The sequence below is a fragment of the Seriola lalandi genome, unplaced genomic scaffold (assembly GCF_002814215.2).
Source record: "Seriola lalandi dorsalis isolate HSWRI2012SDOR001 ecotype SW California unplaced genomic scaffold, Sedor1 jcf7180002054614, whole genome shotgun sequence".
NCBI classification, from domain to species: domain Eukaryota; kingdom Metazoa; phylum Chordata; class Actinopteri; order Carangiformes; family Carangidae; genus Seriola; species Seriola lalandi.
In genome coordinates this window covers 32,395-51,457 of record NW_019525167.1, presented here as the reverse complement: position 1 = coordinate 51,457, position 19,063 = coordinate 32,395, and the positions used below count along the sequence as shown (strand labels likewise).

The window sequence follows — 19,063 nt, the reverse complement described above, 5'->3', positions numbered from 1 at the left end:
GGGGGTGGGGGTGTTGTAATATAACCTATTTGTAATAATAATAATAATAATAATAATAATAATAATAATAGTAATGGTTTAATATTGTTTGGCCTTGTAGTAAAGCTGTGATTTTATAGAAATAAGAATATTTATTTATAGCTATGTGTTCTCTGTGACCTCTGACCTGAAACAAGCACAAACATCCCTTCACAAATATTTAATCATCTCAAATATATATATGTATTATTATTATTATTTTCTTTCAGAGCAGTTTTTTCTGTGTTCATTAACAAACTCTTTTCAATAAACTCTCTTTTGACCTTTCATAAATGATCAGTATTGAGGATGAATGTTCTGAGTTTCCTCTTTTTTTATTTAAAGCAGTTTTATTGTGAAAATTTTCTCTGACCATGAAAAGCTTCAGTAGCAATAACAGTGATAATAAGAATCTTTATTTGTGCCATTTTTTTCAAAACATCAAAAAGGAAATTAAAAATGAAATCATTAAATGTTTTGAATCGTTCCAGCTTCAGTCAAACGGACACAAACAGATGTTATTATTTCTTAATGTGTCTTTAGTGTGTTTGACTGTGTTCCGTTTGTGGCCCTCAGCGGTCACTTTTTCATTTCTTTTGTTCAGACCCTCGAAAGGCAATTTCAGCTCATTCAGCATCAAACCCGCAGCTTTCAGGATGAACGTATTGTTGTGGGGTTTGTCCTGTGGGATCTGCGTTTGTCTCCGCGCAGTGTTTCACGGTCTCTCTGTGCGTAAAAGAGCCGTTTGCATCCGGAAGAAAAAAACAAGAAAGTCAGGGCGTGTGATGAGAGAAGAGAACACGAAGATATTCTCTCATGTCGGTTCTTGTGCAGATTTATCTATCAGAGACTATCTAGAGGACTCTCTCCCGCCATGGGTGGGTTTTGGCATCGAAAAATCTCGTGCGTAAAAGAAAGGAGAAAAAAACCCGCTCGGGTTAAAGTTTGTGATCCAGAGCCCCTGAAGCCCACCCAGGCTGAGATCGATGACTTCAAATCCATTTCCTGCTCAATATCTCTATCCGTCTTCTGTCTCAAGTTCAGCCACATGACAGCTCCCCTGTCTTCCCTGAACCGTGCGTAAAAGCGCTGCAGTTTCTGGAGCCAGAGTTGTGTCCAAATCTGATGTAAACCTCTGACAGCTCCTGACCCCGCGGCCGCTGCGCGCCTGGCGAACTGCGATTCCAAAAAAAAAAAAAAAAAAAAAAAAATGATGTCACGCGAAGCCACAAGGAGACCTGGGATTTACCAAATACCTTCCAGTTGAGCAGGAGTCCTGCCAAGTAAAGGACAACCTCCTCCTCCTCCTCTCCTCCTCCTCCTCCAGCGGCGACAAGTGCAGAGAATCGACGGAGGAGAATTGAGCAAATTATCTACTTTTCCTCTCCCCTTCCTGGACGTAACGATCGGCGAGGTCTCGGCTCTCTGCACGCCGGTATCGAGCGACTCGCGGCCGCGCTGATTGTCATCAATAAGCGGGGGGGAACGGGGCCGGTGATTTGGAGGGGGGTTCCCTGGCAGATGATGCCCTTTGCAGCGGGCCGGTGAGGAGCAGCCCCAACCTCAGGCTTCTCTCCAGCAGCTTCTTGTTGTTGTTGTCACAGCGCGGTTGATGCGGAGGTGATGGACGGTCCTCTCCGCCGCCCAGCGGGGATCCTCGGCTCCCCCCCGGCTTCTGGGAGCCAGTCCGCGGGCTCCGACATGCTCACCTCCGGCGGCAGCAGCAGCAAGCCGCTCGCTTTCTCCATCGACCGGATTATGGCCAGGACACCCGAGCCCAAGTCGATACCTCTCCCCAGCTGGTTCCAGTCCGCTCCCGTGGGGAAACCCGACGTCTGTCCGTCCACGCTGCATTGTATGATCCCGCTGGTGCCGCTCGGGTACGAGCCGGGCCACCGGCTCAGCATCACCGGGCTGGATCCGGGCCACTTCGACGCGTCTTCTGTGGCCGCTCCCGCAGACTTTTTGGGCTTTGGGTTGAACTATAAGAACCAGCAGGAGGACTCCTCTGTGAGCCAGCCCGCGGGCCAGTACAAACTCTTCAGACCCCGGGTGGTGAACCAGTCCTCCTTCCCCACCATGGGCACCGTGTGCTACCTGAACTGCAGCGGGGACAGCGGCTCCTGTCCCCCGCCGTCCGGCCTCGTCAACCTGCACCCGATGGCCTCGTACCTGCTCACCGCCCGGCACAAAGCCTTCATGGCGGAGAAGAGCAAGCCGGGCCTGCAGCAGGCCGGGGAGCGGTACCCGGTGTCCGGCGTGCACGCCTTCAAGGAGCTGTCTCAGAGCCAGATCCAGCACTACATGAAGGAGCGGGACCAGATCCTCACCGACAAGATCTTCAAGGGCTCCGCGGCGGCGGCGGCCCGGCTCAGCGGCTCCTGTCCCGGGAACAAGCCCAAAGTTTTCACCTGCGAGGTCTGCGGCAAGGTGAGTCCAGCGCGGCCCGGCAGTTTTATTCCATCTGTGCCCGCAGGAGGAAACGGAACCAGATCCCAGCAGAGACTCCGGAGCAGCAGGAGGATTCATTTACTCGTTAAACACACAAATCACATTCTTTCATTTACGACTCTTTTTTTTTACAATTTGTCTTTTTTTTTTTACTGGAGTTTTACTGGAGGTTTTGTCCAGCTGTGCGTGGAGACATTTCAAACGTTAAAAACACAGTTAGATTATTACATTGTGATCAGTTCGATCGATTATTAATCATCAAGTACAGTAATTAAATTCAAATCATTAATCTAAATTACCTCTAAATTCCGATTTTGTCCATTTTAATGAGCTGCTTCAAACAAATGAAACAAAACCACATATTATTTTTATTATAATGAGAATAAGTTCTTGATTAAACATTGAAACTAATGAACAGATTTTCTCTCAGGATCAATAAGATGATGTTTTTATCTTGTTAGTTTTATGTGACTCTTGTTTCCTGTGCACCAGACTGTGTTTCAGGCCTCTCCGTTCAGGTGCTTGTATTTTATATTTATTTTAAATCCCGCTTTATCTTATTCACATCACATGTTGTCGGGGAGGTGTCCTCTGTGATTCCTCTCCCACGCGCACACAAATCTTTTGCGAATCTTTTTATTTGTTTTTTGTTTATTGTGTTTTTTTATATTTACTTTCTATTTATTTTTCTACCGAGAATCAAAGACGAATCAAATGATCTTAATTCATCTGTTAAATCAGGATTCATTATTTCTCTGAAACGCCAAATCTTCCACTGTGACGTGTTGCTGCGCGTTGAGCAGATTTACGTGGTTATTATTGTGTTTTAACGGCCCATTAAATGTATTCAGAGTCTATTAAATGACCCCTGACAGATGACGTTTAATTAGACTCAATCTGATAATTAAAGGGCACTCGTTTTCTTTTCTTTTTTTTCTTCTTTTCTTTACTGTTTATTTTTTTTTGTTTGTTTTTACCTTTAAAGGAAAAGACCCGTAAACTGGGATTAAGGTGTTTTCAATGGCAGATTCCAGAACAATGAAATCATTGTAAATGTTATTTATTTATTCATTTATTTATTTATTGTTAGGCTACAGGATTGTAGGCTAAGTGATTGTATTGTGAATATTTCCCTCACCTGTAATTCCCTTAGGTCATTTTGATTCATGCGAATTTATTGTTATTTTAAGGAAGATGTGTTTTTATATAATTTTATATACATTATAGCTAATATTATTATTTCATTTTATTTTATTTTTTTAATTATTATTATTTAGGTTTTTACGGTAGATGATTGTAAGTGATTGTGAATATCTCCTTCACCTGTAATTCTCTCAGCTCAATTTGATTTATTTATGATTTAATTTAATGATATTTTAAGAAAGATTTGTTTTTATATATTTCTTATATATATTATAGCTATTATTATTACTATTTATATTATTATTATCATTATTATGTTTTTTATTATTGTGAATAGCTCCTTCACCTGTAATTCTCTCAGCTCAATTTGATTTATTTATGATTTAATTAATGATATTTTAAGGAAGATGTGTTTTTTTTTTATAGGCTATTGTCACAATATTAATAACTATTATTAATATTATTCTGTTTTTTTTTTTCTCCTCTCCTGCTCAGGTGTTCAACGCGCACTACAACCTGACCCGCCACATGCCCGTGCACACCGGCGCGCGGCCGTTCGTGTGTAAAGTTTGCGGGAAAGGCTTCAGACAGGCGAGCACACTGTGCCGACACAAAATCATCCACACTCAGGTGGGAGCGCGAGAGCGTCACCGTTTGTTTGTTTGTTTGTTTGTTGTTTACGTGTTGATCAACTGAACCAAAGAACCATCTTATTTAATTATAATGTTCATAATTAATTAGGATTTTTATTCCTTGTTGACCGTTTTCATCAGATCGTGATCTGATCGTTTTATGGTAAAATATAAAGAAACGTATTTTCATTTTATTAGTTATTATCACATTAACGTTTATCCATTTATTAATAGAGTAAAAAACAAACTGTGTTTATTTATTTTTGTTTATTCCTCTAACACCTGTGATTGGGATAATTACGGTATTGATCTGTTGAGTATCGATTATAAATGTAAGATAAACCTGTTTCCGCTGGGACAAAAATAAAAACTCTTTAACACGAGCAACAACATTAAAATGAGAAGCAGTTGTTGTCAACCTGTCAATCACTTTGATAACAGACATAATAACAGTCTTTAGTCGCATGTTTTAATACTGGTTGGTGGGACTTTTACATTTAGATCATTGACTGTGGCTTTAAAACGACCCTTTAATGAGAGACATTTAATTTAATTTAATTTAATTGTCTTTAAATTGTGTTTTATTAGTTTTGTATGAGGACGAATCTGATCAGAGAAAGATAAGAGACTGTAACATTAATTTGATTTTAGTAACCTGATATAAATGAGCTTTTAAAAGATGTGTCCTTATTTATATTTTAACATATTATTTAAAAAAGGTGAAAATTTGACGCGTTCAAGTTTTTTTAATCCTGAAAAAAACGAAAAAAACAAGAATCTTAGGGAAAGCATTTTTATGGCGTTTAGAGACGCGGGAAAGTGACATTTGAATCAACATCACTTTTTGTTCGGGGAACTATTATTTAATTAAACACATATACAGTTAATTATGACGACAGGTACTGTAGGTGTTTATGTGACAGAATAAAGCGTCTGAGCCTCGAGCCTGTTCCTGGTGTTTGAGCTCCTCCTGTGGTTCACGCTCACATTTAATCTCTGGGGTTTTCCCGGGATAGTTTTCATTGGGGATGAGAATTAAGTTTTTTTACTTTTGAAAATAATCATTTAAATTAAAAATAAAAAAATCCTTTTGAAATCATTAAAAATATTCCAATAATATCCATGAAGTTCAGGTCATGTCGAGACGTGTCAAAGTAAAATATCAAAATATTCCAATGATATTCTTTATAATATTCAATTCTCTTAATATTGTTTATCAGATATATCATTTTCCAGTTATTTGTCATTTATTTTATTTACTTGTTTGTTTATTTATGCAGGAAAAACCGCACAAGTGTAACCAGTGCGGGAAAGCCTTCAACCGGAGCTCCACCCTCAACACGCACACGCGCATCCACGCGGGATACAAACCGTTCGTGTGCGAGTTTTGCGGGAAAGGATTTCATCAGAAAGGTGCGGACATGACGGAAACAAGTCAGCCATTTTTTTTCACTGTCAGACACAATCAATATAATATTTGCTTTTTCTTAATGATCTTCATATATATATATATAATATATATATATATAATATAATATATATATAATATATAATATATATATATATATATAATATCGATAATGTCATGCATACAGAATTTAAAGTAAGAATGAAATATTAGCATTAAAATGTGGCCTAGGCTACTTAAAGTATGAAAAGTAATGGCCTCCTTCAAAATAATGTGTCTTATTTTTACAATATATTTCTGCATGTATGTGTTTGCAGAACAGCAGGTAAAGGTGGGGCTCATTTTAATGACTATAGTAATAGGTCATCATTTATTTGTTTATTATATTCTATATTAATGATATACAGTAACCAAAGCCGACAAAATAACTGTAGTGGAGTAAAAACGAACAATATTAATCTTTCAAATGTAGCAGAAAATGGAAAAACAGAAGTTCCTGGGAATTTGAAATGTACTTTCCATTCCACCACTGATACCTGCACAGCTCTGTACAAATGTTGTTGCACTAAAATTGTTCATCAAATTGATTCTTTTCTTAATAATTATGGTCTCGCAAAAGTATTAGAGGTATGAAAAATTACTATATTTTAAATTTATTAATGTATTTACACGTCTTATATTATTATATTATTGTGTTGTATTTGTGTCTTCACTAAAAACTGTTGTTTAATATCAAAATATAATTCAGATTACCTGAACAACATGCAAAGGATGGTGCAGCAGGTTTCTCAGTGTCGTCTCCGGTGACTCCAGCTGTTAGGACACTGTTTAACTGAATTTTAATCCTTTTGCATTTTTCAGTCTTTTCTCTTATTTTTGGATTATTTTATTGTGAAACAACAGATAGATTTCTCTTTTCACAGCTCTAAAAAATATCTAAACAAAACAATCTGTGTAGGAACCATCACTTTTTAAATTTTACATATCTGCAACCTGACGCAGCTTTGGATCAACCGACTTAACCACAAACACTTATCATGAATCATTTTCTATAAAACCTCTAGAAAAACTGTGTCAAAGTGTTTGTCTTTTTCTTCCCTCCGCTGACTCGACGTCTTTGATTCTGCACAGGAAACTACAAGAACCACAGGCTGACGCACAGCGGCGAGAAGCAGTTCAAGTGTTCGATCTGCAGCAAGGCGTTCCACCAGGTGTACAACCTCACCTTCCACATGCACACGCACAACGACAAGAAGCCCTTCACCTGCCCCACCTGCGGCAAGGGCTTCTGCAGGAACTTTGACCTGAAGAAACACGTCAGGAAGCTGCACGACCCAGCCAGCCCACAGTCGCCCCCCCAGGCCTGAGAGATGCCGACCTCTCACCTGAACACTGACTCTGTGACCTTTCATCCCAACACACCAAAAAAAAAAAAAAGGAAAAAAGAAACCTCCCCCATCAGGTTGGGAACTAAACTTTCGTCCTCATGAGACGGATTCAGAAAGATTTTTCAAAAATCATCAACCTCATATTAAAACTTTATGTGCTCTGTTCCCTCGAATCACTAAATTAGTTCCCTGTAGTGACTCAATACATGTCTTTTAATCAACAGCTGAAAACCACTGTGTCTCTTTTGGCCACTCACCCCCCTCCTGTGCAGCCACAAAATGTCCTCAAATTACAAATAATTAACTCAAAAATACTCATTTGTTTCTACTTTTGTTCCCTCAAATGAGTCATTTCTGCCCTTGATTACTTGAATCAGTAAACTGTCCTCCCAGATGCCTTGATCTGACCCTTTGCGTCTCTCTTTTGCAGCCATGAAATTAAAAAAAAAAAGAAACCTTGAAGCTGGTTTTTAAGGCTGATTGTGACAATTCTTCTAATTTAATTCAATTTGAGACAAAAATGTGCTCAATTTACAAATCGTTTGCTAAATGCTAATTTGTGGGATCAATTCTGGTGTTTTTGTTCCCTCAGATTATTTATTTGTATTCTTACATTACTTCAATAGTTCAATAAACAAAATATACTTAAATTTGACAGATACTAATTTAGTGGTTTTTGCTCCCTCAAATTAGTCAATTTCACTGAAATTAGTGTTTTGTACCTTTAAAGGAGCTATTTCAAATTTTTGCGATCACTACATAGCTAATGTTAGCATTAGCAGCTGTTTACTTACCAGTCTAGAAACAACTTTGTTCAGCAGCAGATGTCTCCGGAGGTGGAAAGGAACGCCAATATCATCTTTTGGTTCTATTTCTATTACTTCTTTCTTCTACTGGAGTTAGCATGCTAACCCGCTAGCTCCAGGCCGTCTCCCGTCTTGGCCTCAGTTCAGCTGCTAACCTTTTAGCTAGCGTATTATAAACGCAACTATGGCTGAAGATATTGGCAAGCAAACAGGTGTTAATGCTAACACTGGCTATGTGAGAATAGCAAAAACTTACATATAGCACCAGTAAATACAGTCATTTCCACCAATTAGTCATCCGCAACTTCAAATTGATTAATGAGGTTCCTTGAATCAACAACAGATACTCTAAAATCACTGAACCACGTTCTCTGATGACTTCATGTGGCCACTCGTTCCGTGGAAGAATCAGGGATGTAGCAGCCACTGAGGTCATGACCCTAAATGTTATTTCTGGGACTTTAGGGGGGTTTTAACGACCTGCTGAGAAAATGATCTCTTAGGTTAAACATCTTTAAGATTTGACTGTTTTAGGGGCAAAAATACTAAATTAAATTGAAACGTGAATTAAGACCTTTAGACCTGAAGCCTGATGTTTAGCCACATGGCTCAATCAAAGACTAAATCTAAAATATATTGAATCCAAATGACTTAAACAACCTTTTAGATTGAAGTAATTTGAGGATACAAGTTTTATAAAGTGCGGGAGCGTCTGTAAACAAACACATCGAGTGAACAAAATGGTATTTTAAGGAAATAATTTATCAATACTGCTGCATCTGATTTACGCTTACACCTCAATGGAGTTGGGGGATCTGCAGGAGACAGAGGGGCGCCTACTCTAAAAACACTTGAGCCTACATTTCCCATAATGCAATGGAATGACAGCATTTGATTAGAGCTCCCTGCCTGGTGAACACCCACATCTTTAAAAACTCACGTCACACAGACTTTCTGCTGTAAGTTTGTGTCTCCGAGCCCAAACCGTGATGATCCTATTTTCTCCTCCAGAGTCACAGGAGACTGAAAACAACAGCTTTTACTAAACACGACTAAAAAAACTTATTCTCTGTGTAAAATCTGTGAAATCCCCATTTCTTAAGTGATTTCTTTCTGAAATGGATAATGATGTTTACACAGTGTGCAGCGTCGGCCTGTCCCACAGAAAAAGTTTCCACTCATGATCGAAGGAATGATAAATCGACTCATGTTGTCAGTATTTCTAAAATTTTACTCTAAAATGAAACATTTTTACATGAATCCTCTGGAATCTGACAGTATTTTATCACATTAGATTCATTTTTATTCCTATTTCCTGACGTTTTTTAAAAAAATTAAATTAGTGTTTTTAATGTCACTTATATGTGATTCAGTTCCCAGAGTCTGTCGTCTGTTAAATACAAATTCCTACAAATAACAAACACTTTATTTGTACAAATGTCCTTGATGCTCCGCCCCTAAATGTGACCCAGAAGAAACACACGAGAAAACCCCGTCCTCGACTCCTCCGGGCCTGTCGACCCCGCAGACACCTCCCCCCTTGAACTTGACCCTGCATAAGAAAAAAGCCATCAGGAGCAACTGACCCCTGACCTCTGACCCCTCATGCCCTGGACACTCGCACGAGAAAACCTCCTGACTGGCCGCAGCGTTTCTTGGCTCAGCTCGTGTTGGACTGAGGACACTCGACAGAGGACGAGCTGAACTTTGACTCTCCTGTCCTCTGATTCTTATTTGATTATTATATCATTATGGTGGCTAATTATTATATCATTAGTCATCAGTGATCGCTAGTTTTAATTATCTTTCAGTTTCATCTCAGGATGTGAGATTGATGAACTCTGACACCAGAGATGTGGCAGAGGTGAAGAGACGCAGATTTTATTGTGAAAATCAGGATTTACAGCAACATTTTAAAGGACACGTCTGATGAATTTCTATATTTTTCTGACAAAGTGACACACACACTGTCCTACTGCCAGACACACACCAGAGGCATAAATGTGGATAAATCCGCCACTGAAAATAGTCCCAAACGATACAGAGACAAACAAACACATTGTTGTTTTTGGTCTTTTTAATGTGATTTATTGACAAAAAGAAAAAGACAGATTAACACCAGCTTGTACTTTGTCATAAACATGTTAAACATTCACAGTAATTCACGGCCGCAGGTAAAATCAACCTGGTATTTTTCCAGAAGTTTAAATATGAAAGACCTTGACAACAAGGTCAAGATTTACCAGCTTTTTTTTTTTCCAGAGCTTTCAATCCAATCTCACAGTTTTCATCAACAAATGGCATCTACTCAGTTTTCATCACGTGACCTAAATATGGAGCTTCAGTCACATGATCACAGTGTTTTATATTCAAGTACAAAGTTAAGGTACTTGTACTTAATACTTCTAGAGAAATATTGTACTTTTTACTCCACTATTTATCTGATCTGACAAATTAAGATTTTACAAACCTTATAAAATATGATCTAAACAGAAATATAATAACATTACAGTAATATCATGTATAACAGCCTAATTTTTCTCCTTTTACATAATCAACAGACCTGAATGCTTCTTCCACCACCGAGTGATTTATTACGTCAGTCTTTCTTTTGTCGTTTTCATCCATAATTTCTGTCCCTAATAACGACAACAGTGGGAACTCGTTAGCATCATTAAAAACAAGTCTGACGAGTCCAGAAACACAATCTCCAAATGTATTAAAATGATCTTCTTACTTCAGCTTTGACCTGCTGCCATTACTGTGTTTGTGGTCACACAGCTCTTCTGTGTCATGAGGCCTCATCTCAGTTTGACCTCCACAAACAGAGGTTCAGATAATCTGGATGAACTGTTGGTTTGTTTCTTGACGGGTCAGATTTCTCTTTAAGTGGTATCACGGCGTTTCCCCCCCAGACCTCACCTGATTAACTCGGTGAGTACAGTGTCGCTATAACTCATGGAAACGATGAACAAAACTTCAGAAATAAAACTCAAGTTGTGATAGTAACAGAATATACATTTAACCATTAGTACTATATATTTAAAAACGATTGTAATACAGTGAATCAAGGCTTGATCACCAACTGGGCAAAGCAGGCAACTGCCCCTGGCCCCAAACCACCGGGTTTACTCGACATCATTTGGACATTTATTAATGATTAATCGCAAATTTTTCATAAATCTGCAACACTGACGTTCAATATAAACCTTAGAAAAGGTCATAAGGGATCTATGGGGACCAATGTTTTCTTTAATAATCAGTTGTTGAGTCATAAAATGTCAGAAAATTATCTAAATTGTTGCCAATTGATGAAGTTAATAATGTCAGCTCTAGAGGACTGGTTGGTTTTAGGGTAATAATGAAACCATTCCAGTCATGATGTAGATGCCACTTGGATGTGAACACCTTCAAATTAGTTTAAAGTGACAGATTTATCTCCGGTTTTATATAAAATCCAAACATTGTCTTGAACACTTGAGGACTGCACTGCACTCACAGCTTCACCTCTGCATCTCTGGTCCTGACTGATGGAGGAAGTCGAGTCTCCTCAGTCAGTCTCTTGTATTTTTTATTTCAGTCTCAGGATTATTGTAAAAAGAAGTGTTTTATGATATTTATTTTAAATTGTTCCACTGTTATAACTTAAAGAAAAGAGCTGAACTGAAGACTATGGTATATGAAAACAAAAGTTTCTTGTCACGGTGAAAAGTTAGTTTTCTTTGGTCCTCCTGCTGCAGACGCTTAACAAGGAAACATAATAAATAAAATCAACTGTGTGTCATCAAGTCTTCAACACATTTTTATAAAGTATTACACCAATAAATATTAAACAAGACTATAACTTCATATTAGCCAAACAAAAGTAAAAAAAAAAATCTAAATAAACACGTTTTATTCAGATGCTGGGGATCTACATCGAAATAGTTTGATTTCAACCTAAAAGCTTTATCAACTAAGAAAATATAAAAACTATTATTTTCCAATTATTCATAAAATAACCAGTTTGTTTGTTTTATGTTTGAGCACAAAATTAAAACTTTTATGAAAAGGATGTGCCTACTAAGTCACTTAGAAAGTCAAATTTTATTCTCATATGTGGTAAAATTTTGTCAACATTTTTACTTCCCGTCTTATTTTTGACTTAAACATGATTTTTCTTTTACATTTTTTATTTTTTATCATCAACTGTTCATCTGGCATAAATGCGCTTCTGTACAACACAGCTCTTTCAAATTAAAGCCAAAATAAATGAATAAACAAACAAATAAATAAATAAATAGTGACATACAGGTAGCTTACTATTGGTTTTGACAACTGTTCTGTTTACACTGCAAGAACAAAGCAGATTTTTTTTTTTCAAAGCCGGTTTTTTGGTTTGTTTGTTTTTTTCCTTTAATAAAAAACTTTAATAATGAAAAAAACTTGTGGAAATTACAATAGTCTTACGAAAAGAAGCCAAAATATAATGGACAAGGATAAAGATAGTAAAGATTGAAAATAAAATAAAATAAGGTAAAAAAAAAAAATAGTTTTCAAAAATTTCGTGATAATTATTAATTTACTCTTTATTATTTTCACAGAGTTGATAAAACATGTAAGATTATGAAGGAAAACAAAGGTGGAGTAGGCTAAACCAGTGCCTCCACTTTTTTCCCGGCTCCTTTCGGTCATCACGGTGCGACGGGCGGAGCAGGAGGCCGTTCCCCGGCTCCGGAAGCTGAGTGGCGGACAGACTGAGCTGCCTCAAACCCCTTGCAGAGGCAGCTCGTGGTGGTAGAGCTCGCGGACAGGTCCTCCTTGAAGGGTTGCAGCGGATGGGCGCTCGTTTTTAATCCTTGAGCGGCTCTTACGGGCGGTCACATTCAAGTAACTCCACCCACCCTGACAGTAACTCCTCAACAGGTCAATACGCTCCTCTTACTTTCTTTAGAGTAAAAACAAACACCGACACGAGTGTTTGTTTGTTTTTATCTTTAACATCTCTTTTTTATCTTTAACCTGCTCCTTGTTACTGTGTTGAAGCCGCCCACTCGGGCTGCGCTGCGAACAAAACAAGCGGGAAATTCCATCATTCCATCAATTTCCCTGGAAAAACGCTCAGGCACCGCTCATCAGCGTAAAACCGGAAAAGCGGTAGTTCCCTTCAAAATAAAACGCAGAATGCTAAATTTAAGAACAGCAAATTGTACTTTGGACACTGTTGTTTGCAAAGGTTTATGCACCCCAGGGCAAATTATATAGTTTATTAATTATCGAAGTGTAAAGAAGTAAATCCAACCCCTGCAGCAAACAGACATTGAAATGAGCCTTTCTTCAAATGTTAATGCACTGTTACTTTTTATGTTATGAACTTGAAAATTAAAAACAAAAACAAAAACTAACTAGTAACTGTAGCATGTGTGAGAGTTTGGGCACCCTGCTAAGTCAGCGCTTACACCCCCCCCCCTGCCAACTCAGCATGGGGGTAGACACATTCTGCTCCGGGGGTTGTGTGGCAACCAGTGGCACAGAGAAAACACAGATTGAGTTAAGAGTGGGTTGTATTAAATAACAGCAGATTCTGGATGCACATGTCCTGCAGTCAGTGAAAACTATCTGGTTTCAACAACAGCCGAATAATCTGAAGCAGATCTCATAGGCTATATTCTGTTGTATATGCAACAATTACTGTTTATTTTCTATTGTTTAAGTTCATCTAATAAAAAGCGACAGTACATTAACGTTTTAAGTAAGACTCATGTCATTGTTAATGTCTGATTACGTTTGCTTTTGGCACTTTCACTAAAGTAAAAGTGAGTACTTCTTCCACCACTGCACTCAACAATAGTACATTTTTGAAATTTTTCTCACATATTATACACTAAACAGTCAGTCTATAATTAAAGAAAACAATTTTCAGTTGTATTAATACTGAATCACTGTTTTTCTATGATGGAATTTAATTAGCCTACTTGACACACAACAATTTGAACTGCTAGCTAAAATCATACATGGAGGATTAAGTTTTATTTTGAAGTTCTGACCGGAAGCGGATTAGTTTACTCCCGAGAAACAGAAGTCGCAGGTTGCAGCTCGGCTCACCTCTGAGTGACTCTCCGGTGTTGTCGGTGAACCGTCGCCACATTTCCTCGCCAGGAGCCGGCGTGGTGAAGCAAGATACCGGTTAAAGAAAAGGTGGGTTCGATCCGACCGCTGCGTCACGCGCTGCCTATCAACTGATCAGCGAAAACGATAACTCCACTTAAGGAGCGTGAGTTTCGAAGTGGGTTCAAGTGTTGACCGGACCCCGGAACCGAAACATGTGGTTACAGTCTAAAGCCACACAGAGACCGCGAGCTGAAGTCAACACGGAACTCCATTAACATTTTCACTTATTTTACTTTCGTACTCGCGGGGATCAATACTGACGTTATAACCACTGATGCCCTAGTTTGCAGTGGCTTTTTGTGCTCATCGGCTTTCTTATTATTGTCATATATCAATATACACGCAGTATAGATAAATCTGAGGGGTCAAGCCTTAAAGGAATAGTTTGACAATTTGAGATATATGATTTTTTTATTTTTTTTTTGCCGTTTTGTACTTGTACTGGTTTTATTACAAATATAAAGCATGCAGTCTGGAACCAGGGGAAACATGTGACCAACAGACAAATCGACCATCACCTCTAAAAGTCACTGATTAACACCAAAGATGTCTTATGGTTAATCTGTACAAAAACTGAAATGTTAAAACAAGAGTTGACAGTTTTAAGGGATTATCTATCCGTCTGTTGTTTGAAAAATGTGGTATTAACTTGTTTGCAGTGTTTGGTTTTTTTCCGTTGCATTAGTGTGTCGTAATTTTCCTGCTCTGTCAAAACCACCTGTTCGTCAGCAGCGCTCTCCCAGCAGCAAACTGAACTTGACCTCTGACCCTTTCGATTTCCCCTGACTGGCAAATATAGAGCTGCAGCGATTAATCAATGAGCCGATCGACAGAAAGTTCACCAACGATTATCGGGATAATCATTCATCATAAGACGTTTTTCCACTATTGTCAGGCCAAATGATTAATCCACTGATTGAATAATCGGCAGATGAATTGATAATGAAAATGATCAATAGTTGCAGCCCTGGTATTCTCATGCTGTTTTATCCGAGGGTCAAAGGTGCAAAAAAGAAAGAAACTCACTAACTTTTCCGTTTAATTAAAACTAGTTCTGTCAGTCTGTGTGAGTGTTTGTAGTCTCCACTCAGCGTCTGTGGCTCCTTGTCCCGAGCAGGGGGGTGAAGTCATGTTCAGACTCCTCAGTCACCATGGTAACAGGACGCGGAGCTGCCTCGCAGGCCAGCGGCGCTATGAGCACCACAGGGCCGTCATGGCCATCCGCCGCGAGGACATCAACCCCTGGGAGAGGAGGGCGCCGCTCGCCCCGCGCCACGTCAAGGAGCTCACCAACGCCGGCGTCAAAGTCCTGGTGCAGCCGTCCAACCGCAGAGCGATCCACGAGAAGGTGAGACGGTAAAAAGAGACGAATGTCTTTAAATTGTAAACCTCCACAGTGAAAGAGGTGCAGAATGGTTTGCACGTCATTGTAGTAGTTTTGCATGTTTCTGTAGTTATGTGTATGGATCTGGTTCTGTGACGTTTTGCAGGTGAAGGTCTGGGACCTGGAGCCTCACTCAGTAACTCGGTACCAGTCTAGGTTAGGTTAAAGTGTGTTAAGGTGAGACAGCGCTCAGGTGTTACAGCAGCAGCAGAAGAAGAAGAAACAGGCCACGTACAGTCGGTACAGAGACACTCAGAAAACATCCCATAAATCAAAATAAAATCTCTATTCAGATACAAATAAACAGCTATAAATACAGAAGTGTGATTAATGTTCAGTGATGAAGACTGTCTCCCAACATGTTGCATGGTTTTATTACTGAGAAAGAAAAATAAAATGCTCCGTCCTGATTATCAATCCTTATTATAAAACCAGCAACAAGCAAAACAGTATCTGCAGCTGCTGAAAGAGACTGAGAGCAGCACCACCCGAGCTGTCTCCTGAAACTTAACTTGGGACTGATAAACGGTCTCCAGTAGCTTGTTTCACACACTGAACGATCCAGGTGTGTGTGTTATGTCACGCTGTGCTGTGCTGTGCCGTGTTTCTGCCGCCGGCCTGAGTCGGCGCTTTGTTATGGTTTCAGTACTACATGAAGGCCGGGGCCGTCATCCAGGAGGACATTTCGGAGGCGTCGCTGATAATCGGAGTGAAGAGGCTGCCGGAGGAGAAGGTCATTCCCAGGAAGACGTACGCTTTCTTCTCCCACACTATCAAGGCTCAGGAGGCCAACATGGGGCTGCTGGAGGACCTGCTGAAGAAGGTGAGAACACTTAGAGGAGCCCTGAGACACCAGCACAGAGCAGATCCTCCTCACTAATGTACAGTGCACTGTTTTTCCACTTAGTGCAGAAGAACTTGACTTCTGTGGCTCACACTCACACACACACACACACACACACACACACACACACGCAAACACACACGCAGGGGATGTTATTATATCTGGCACTTAAACTCAAGGATGAACTGATTAGACTTTCTTGGCCAGAGGTCAAAGGTCACGGTGACCTCACAAATCCCATTTTTTGACCATGAATCAAGAATTCACACGCTAATTAACTGCAGCTGGTGGAGGCCTGAACCTGTGCGGCACACCACAGCATTTACACCTTTAAAGTTCATAAAACCGCACAGTGATGTAGTGAAAGATATTTTTTTGTATCACTTATCTTTATTGATTTTGACTGGTTTAGATATATATCCCTCCGTCCATCCCAAACCTCTCACCCAGGAACTGATATATAATTTACTTAAACATATAAACATATTCCTGTATATCAAAAGAAGGGGGGGGGGTTACTGACTCCAAAAATGTAAGAAATTAATCCATTGTTTTATGAAAATCACTTTTTAGTTTGCTGGTTAATGTAAATCCTCTCAGTCAAAGGTTCAAAGAAGGACCACAAACACTTTTCATTTTCTAGCAGTGAGACGTTTAGTGAAAGATATTTCATTAATTAGAAACTCTTGTCGCCTTTGTGTCTCTGTGCATTTGATTTTCCTGCAGATTCAAACTCCCCAAAAAAACTACAACGATGTTCATTTTGTCTTTTCAGGAAGTTCGTCTGATCGACTACGAGAAGATGGTCGACGCTAACGGCTACCGCATCGTAGCGTTCGGTCAGTGGGCCGGCGTCGCAGGTAGGACGGACGGACACTCGTACAGACATGTGAACTGTTTGTTTAACGTGTGAACCGACATGAACCTTCATCATTTCATCAGCCGGACCTGAAGCTGTTGAGTCAGACTTGTGTCAACACGAAAACAAACCAGTCGGTCTTTCCTCAGAGGAAAAACTCCACGCAAACAGAAAGTTCCCAAAAACATTTTATCTGTGTTGCTTCAATCTTCTCTGTGCAAAGTTAAAGAGCCACAACTCCTGTGATCGTGTTGCTGCAGAACAGTAGATGCATTTGAATACAATAGAAAAACTGTGGAAAGTGGACACACACACACACACACACACACACACACACACACACACACACACACACAGAGGGGATCTGTCTGACTTCATTTTGATGAAGAAATGAAAAGTCATGTGACTGCAGCTGCTCAGTGAGACACTGCAGATTTATCTACAACACAATAGAACTGGTTGTCCTGACATTGTTTATTAGTCAATATTTTCTTATTAATGATTCATATTTTTTCTGACGTTTATTAAGATTTTTTTTCAGAAATTCAATAAAAAATTTTCTGACATTAAAAAAATAATTTTGGGGGGATTTACTTAATTAATTTTGAGATTTTATTAATATTTTTTCGGAGATTTTACTACATTTTTTGGAAATTGTATGAATATTTATATTTTTCCAACATTTTGTGAATATTTGTCAGAGTTTTCAGATATGTACCAACTTATTTTTTGCCTATTACTGGCAAATATTTCAAGTTGTGTTTAATCAGAATGAATCTTCCTTTTTATTTTTTATTCGTTTGAAGGAATGATCAACATCCTGCACGGACTGGGGCTGCGCTTCCTGGCTCTCGGCCACCACACTCCCTTCATGGTGAGAGACTCATTCTTCATTCATTTGATCCGAATACACAAAAACAACTTTGTCCTTAACGTCTTTTATTTTGGCCTTAAATCTGACCTTAAGCTTCCTGCTTCCTCGTGTGATTCCCGTCTCTTTCTGTCTCCCAGCACATCGGCATGGCTCACAACTACAGGAACGTCAGCCAGGCCATCCAGGCAGTGAGGGATTGTGGGTACGAGATTTCCATGGGCCTCATGCCCAAATCCATCGGCCCCGTCACGTTCTGTTTCACCGGAACCGGCAACGTCTCCAAGGTAATTCATTAAATTAAATTAAACCGAAAAAACAAACGCACACAACCCAGCGGCTCCAGAGTCGGGAGTCAGGAGAATCTGTTTCTTCCCTGCAGGGAGCCCAGGACATCATCAACGAGCTTCCTGTTGAATACGTTGAACCTCACGAGCTGAAGGAAGTCTCTGAGACTGGAGGTCTGTCTGTCTGTCTGTCTGTCTGTCTGTCTGTCTGTCTGTCTGTAAAGAGACAAGTGACTCTGACGTTTATCACGTTTCAAAGCAGGAAACTTCATAGTAAAGAGCAAAAAGATGGTTGGGAAGTAAAGAAAAAGAAAAAGTTGTTTATGCTGTTTATTAATGTGCCAACATTGATCAGACAGCACTCGGACAGGGAGGACAGTGTGCACATCTACTGTGTCCTCGATTTAATTTAATCTGTCAAAGTTTGTGCAGCTCTTTATATTTCCTCCTGACTATTAAAGTGTAATACTGTCACTGTACAGTGTTAATTTATCACATAATGTATCTGGGTCTATCTTTAGTCGTTGTCATTGTGTGTGATTTCAACCTTAAGTGGATCCTTTATTTACCTTGTTGTTTTTGTAATTTATGTGAACAGCTACGTCCATGCATCCATCATCATCCTCCTCCGTCTGTTGTTGTTGTTATTGTTTATCGTTTTCCCGTCAGACATGACCAAAGTTTACGCCACCGTTCTGAGCCGACACCATCACCTGATGAGGAAGAGCGACGGCATCTACGACCCCATGGAGTACGAGATCCACCCGGAGCTGTACACCTCCCACTTCAGGACCAGCGTGAGTCTGCTGGCCTCTGTCACAC

The 19,063-nt window shown here is 39.5% G+C and overlaps 2 protein-coding genes across 2 annotated transcripts in view; both read left to right on the top strand.

Annotated features, from left to right (window-relative positions):
* The first annotated feature begins 1,322 nt into the window (after positions 1 to 1,322).
* Positions 1,323 to 11,630, top strand: fezf1 (FEZ family zinc finger 1). The gene is made up of 4 exons (XM_023419975.2): positions 1,323 to 2,448; positions 4,108 to 4,242; positions 5,525 to 5,657; positions 6,784 to 11,630. Exons 1-4 carry the CDS (start codon positions 1,642 to 1,644, stop codon positions 7,017 to 7,019), a joined length of 1,311 nt encoding a protein of 436 aa, XP_023275743.1. The 5' UTR covers positions 1,323 to 1,641; the 3' UTR covers positions 7,020 to 11,630.
* Positions 11,631 to 13,872: 2,242 nt separating this feature from the next.
* aass (aminoadipate-semialdehyde synthase) overlaps positions 13,873 to 19,063 on the top strand; it is a 22,133-nt gene continuing 16,942 nt past the window's right edge. Inside the window, exons 1-8 of the mRNA XM_023419950.2 lie at positions 13,873 to 14,023; positions 15,114 to 15,344; positions 16,027 to 16,203; positions 17,000 to 17,084; positions 17,890 to 17,957; positions 18,095 to 18,241; positions 18,337 to 18,415; positions 18,911 to 19,038. Of these exons, the coding sequence (XP_023275718.1) occupies positions 15,126 to 15,344; positions 16,027 to 16,203; positions 17,000 to 17,084; positions 17,890 to 17,957; positions 18,095 to 18,241; positions 18,337 to 18,415; positions 18,911 to 19,038 (903 nt within the window). The 5' untranslated portion in view covers positions 13,873 to 14,023; positions 15,114 to 15,125. The remainder of the gene's footprint in view (positions 14,024 to 15,113; positions 15,345 to 16,026; positions 16,204 to 16,999; positions 17,085 to 17,889; positions 17,958 to 18,094; positions 18,242 to 18,336; positions 18,416 to 18,910; positions 19,039 to 19,063) is intronic.

Coding starts and splice junctions, on each gene's coding strand:
- fezf1 (XM_023419975.2), top strand. CDS start 1,642: ATGGACGGTCCTCTCCGCCGCCCAGCGGGGATCCTCGGCTCCCCCCCG. Junction 4,243..5,524: donor ACAAAATCATCCACACTCAG/GTGGGAGCGCGA, acceptor TTATTTATGCAG/GAAAAACCGCACAAGTGTAA. Junction 5,658..6,783: donor GAAAGGATTTCATCAGAAAG/GTGCGGACATGA, acceptor GATTCTGCACAG/GAAACTACAAGAACCACAGG.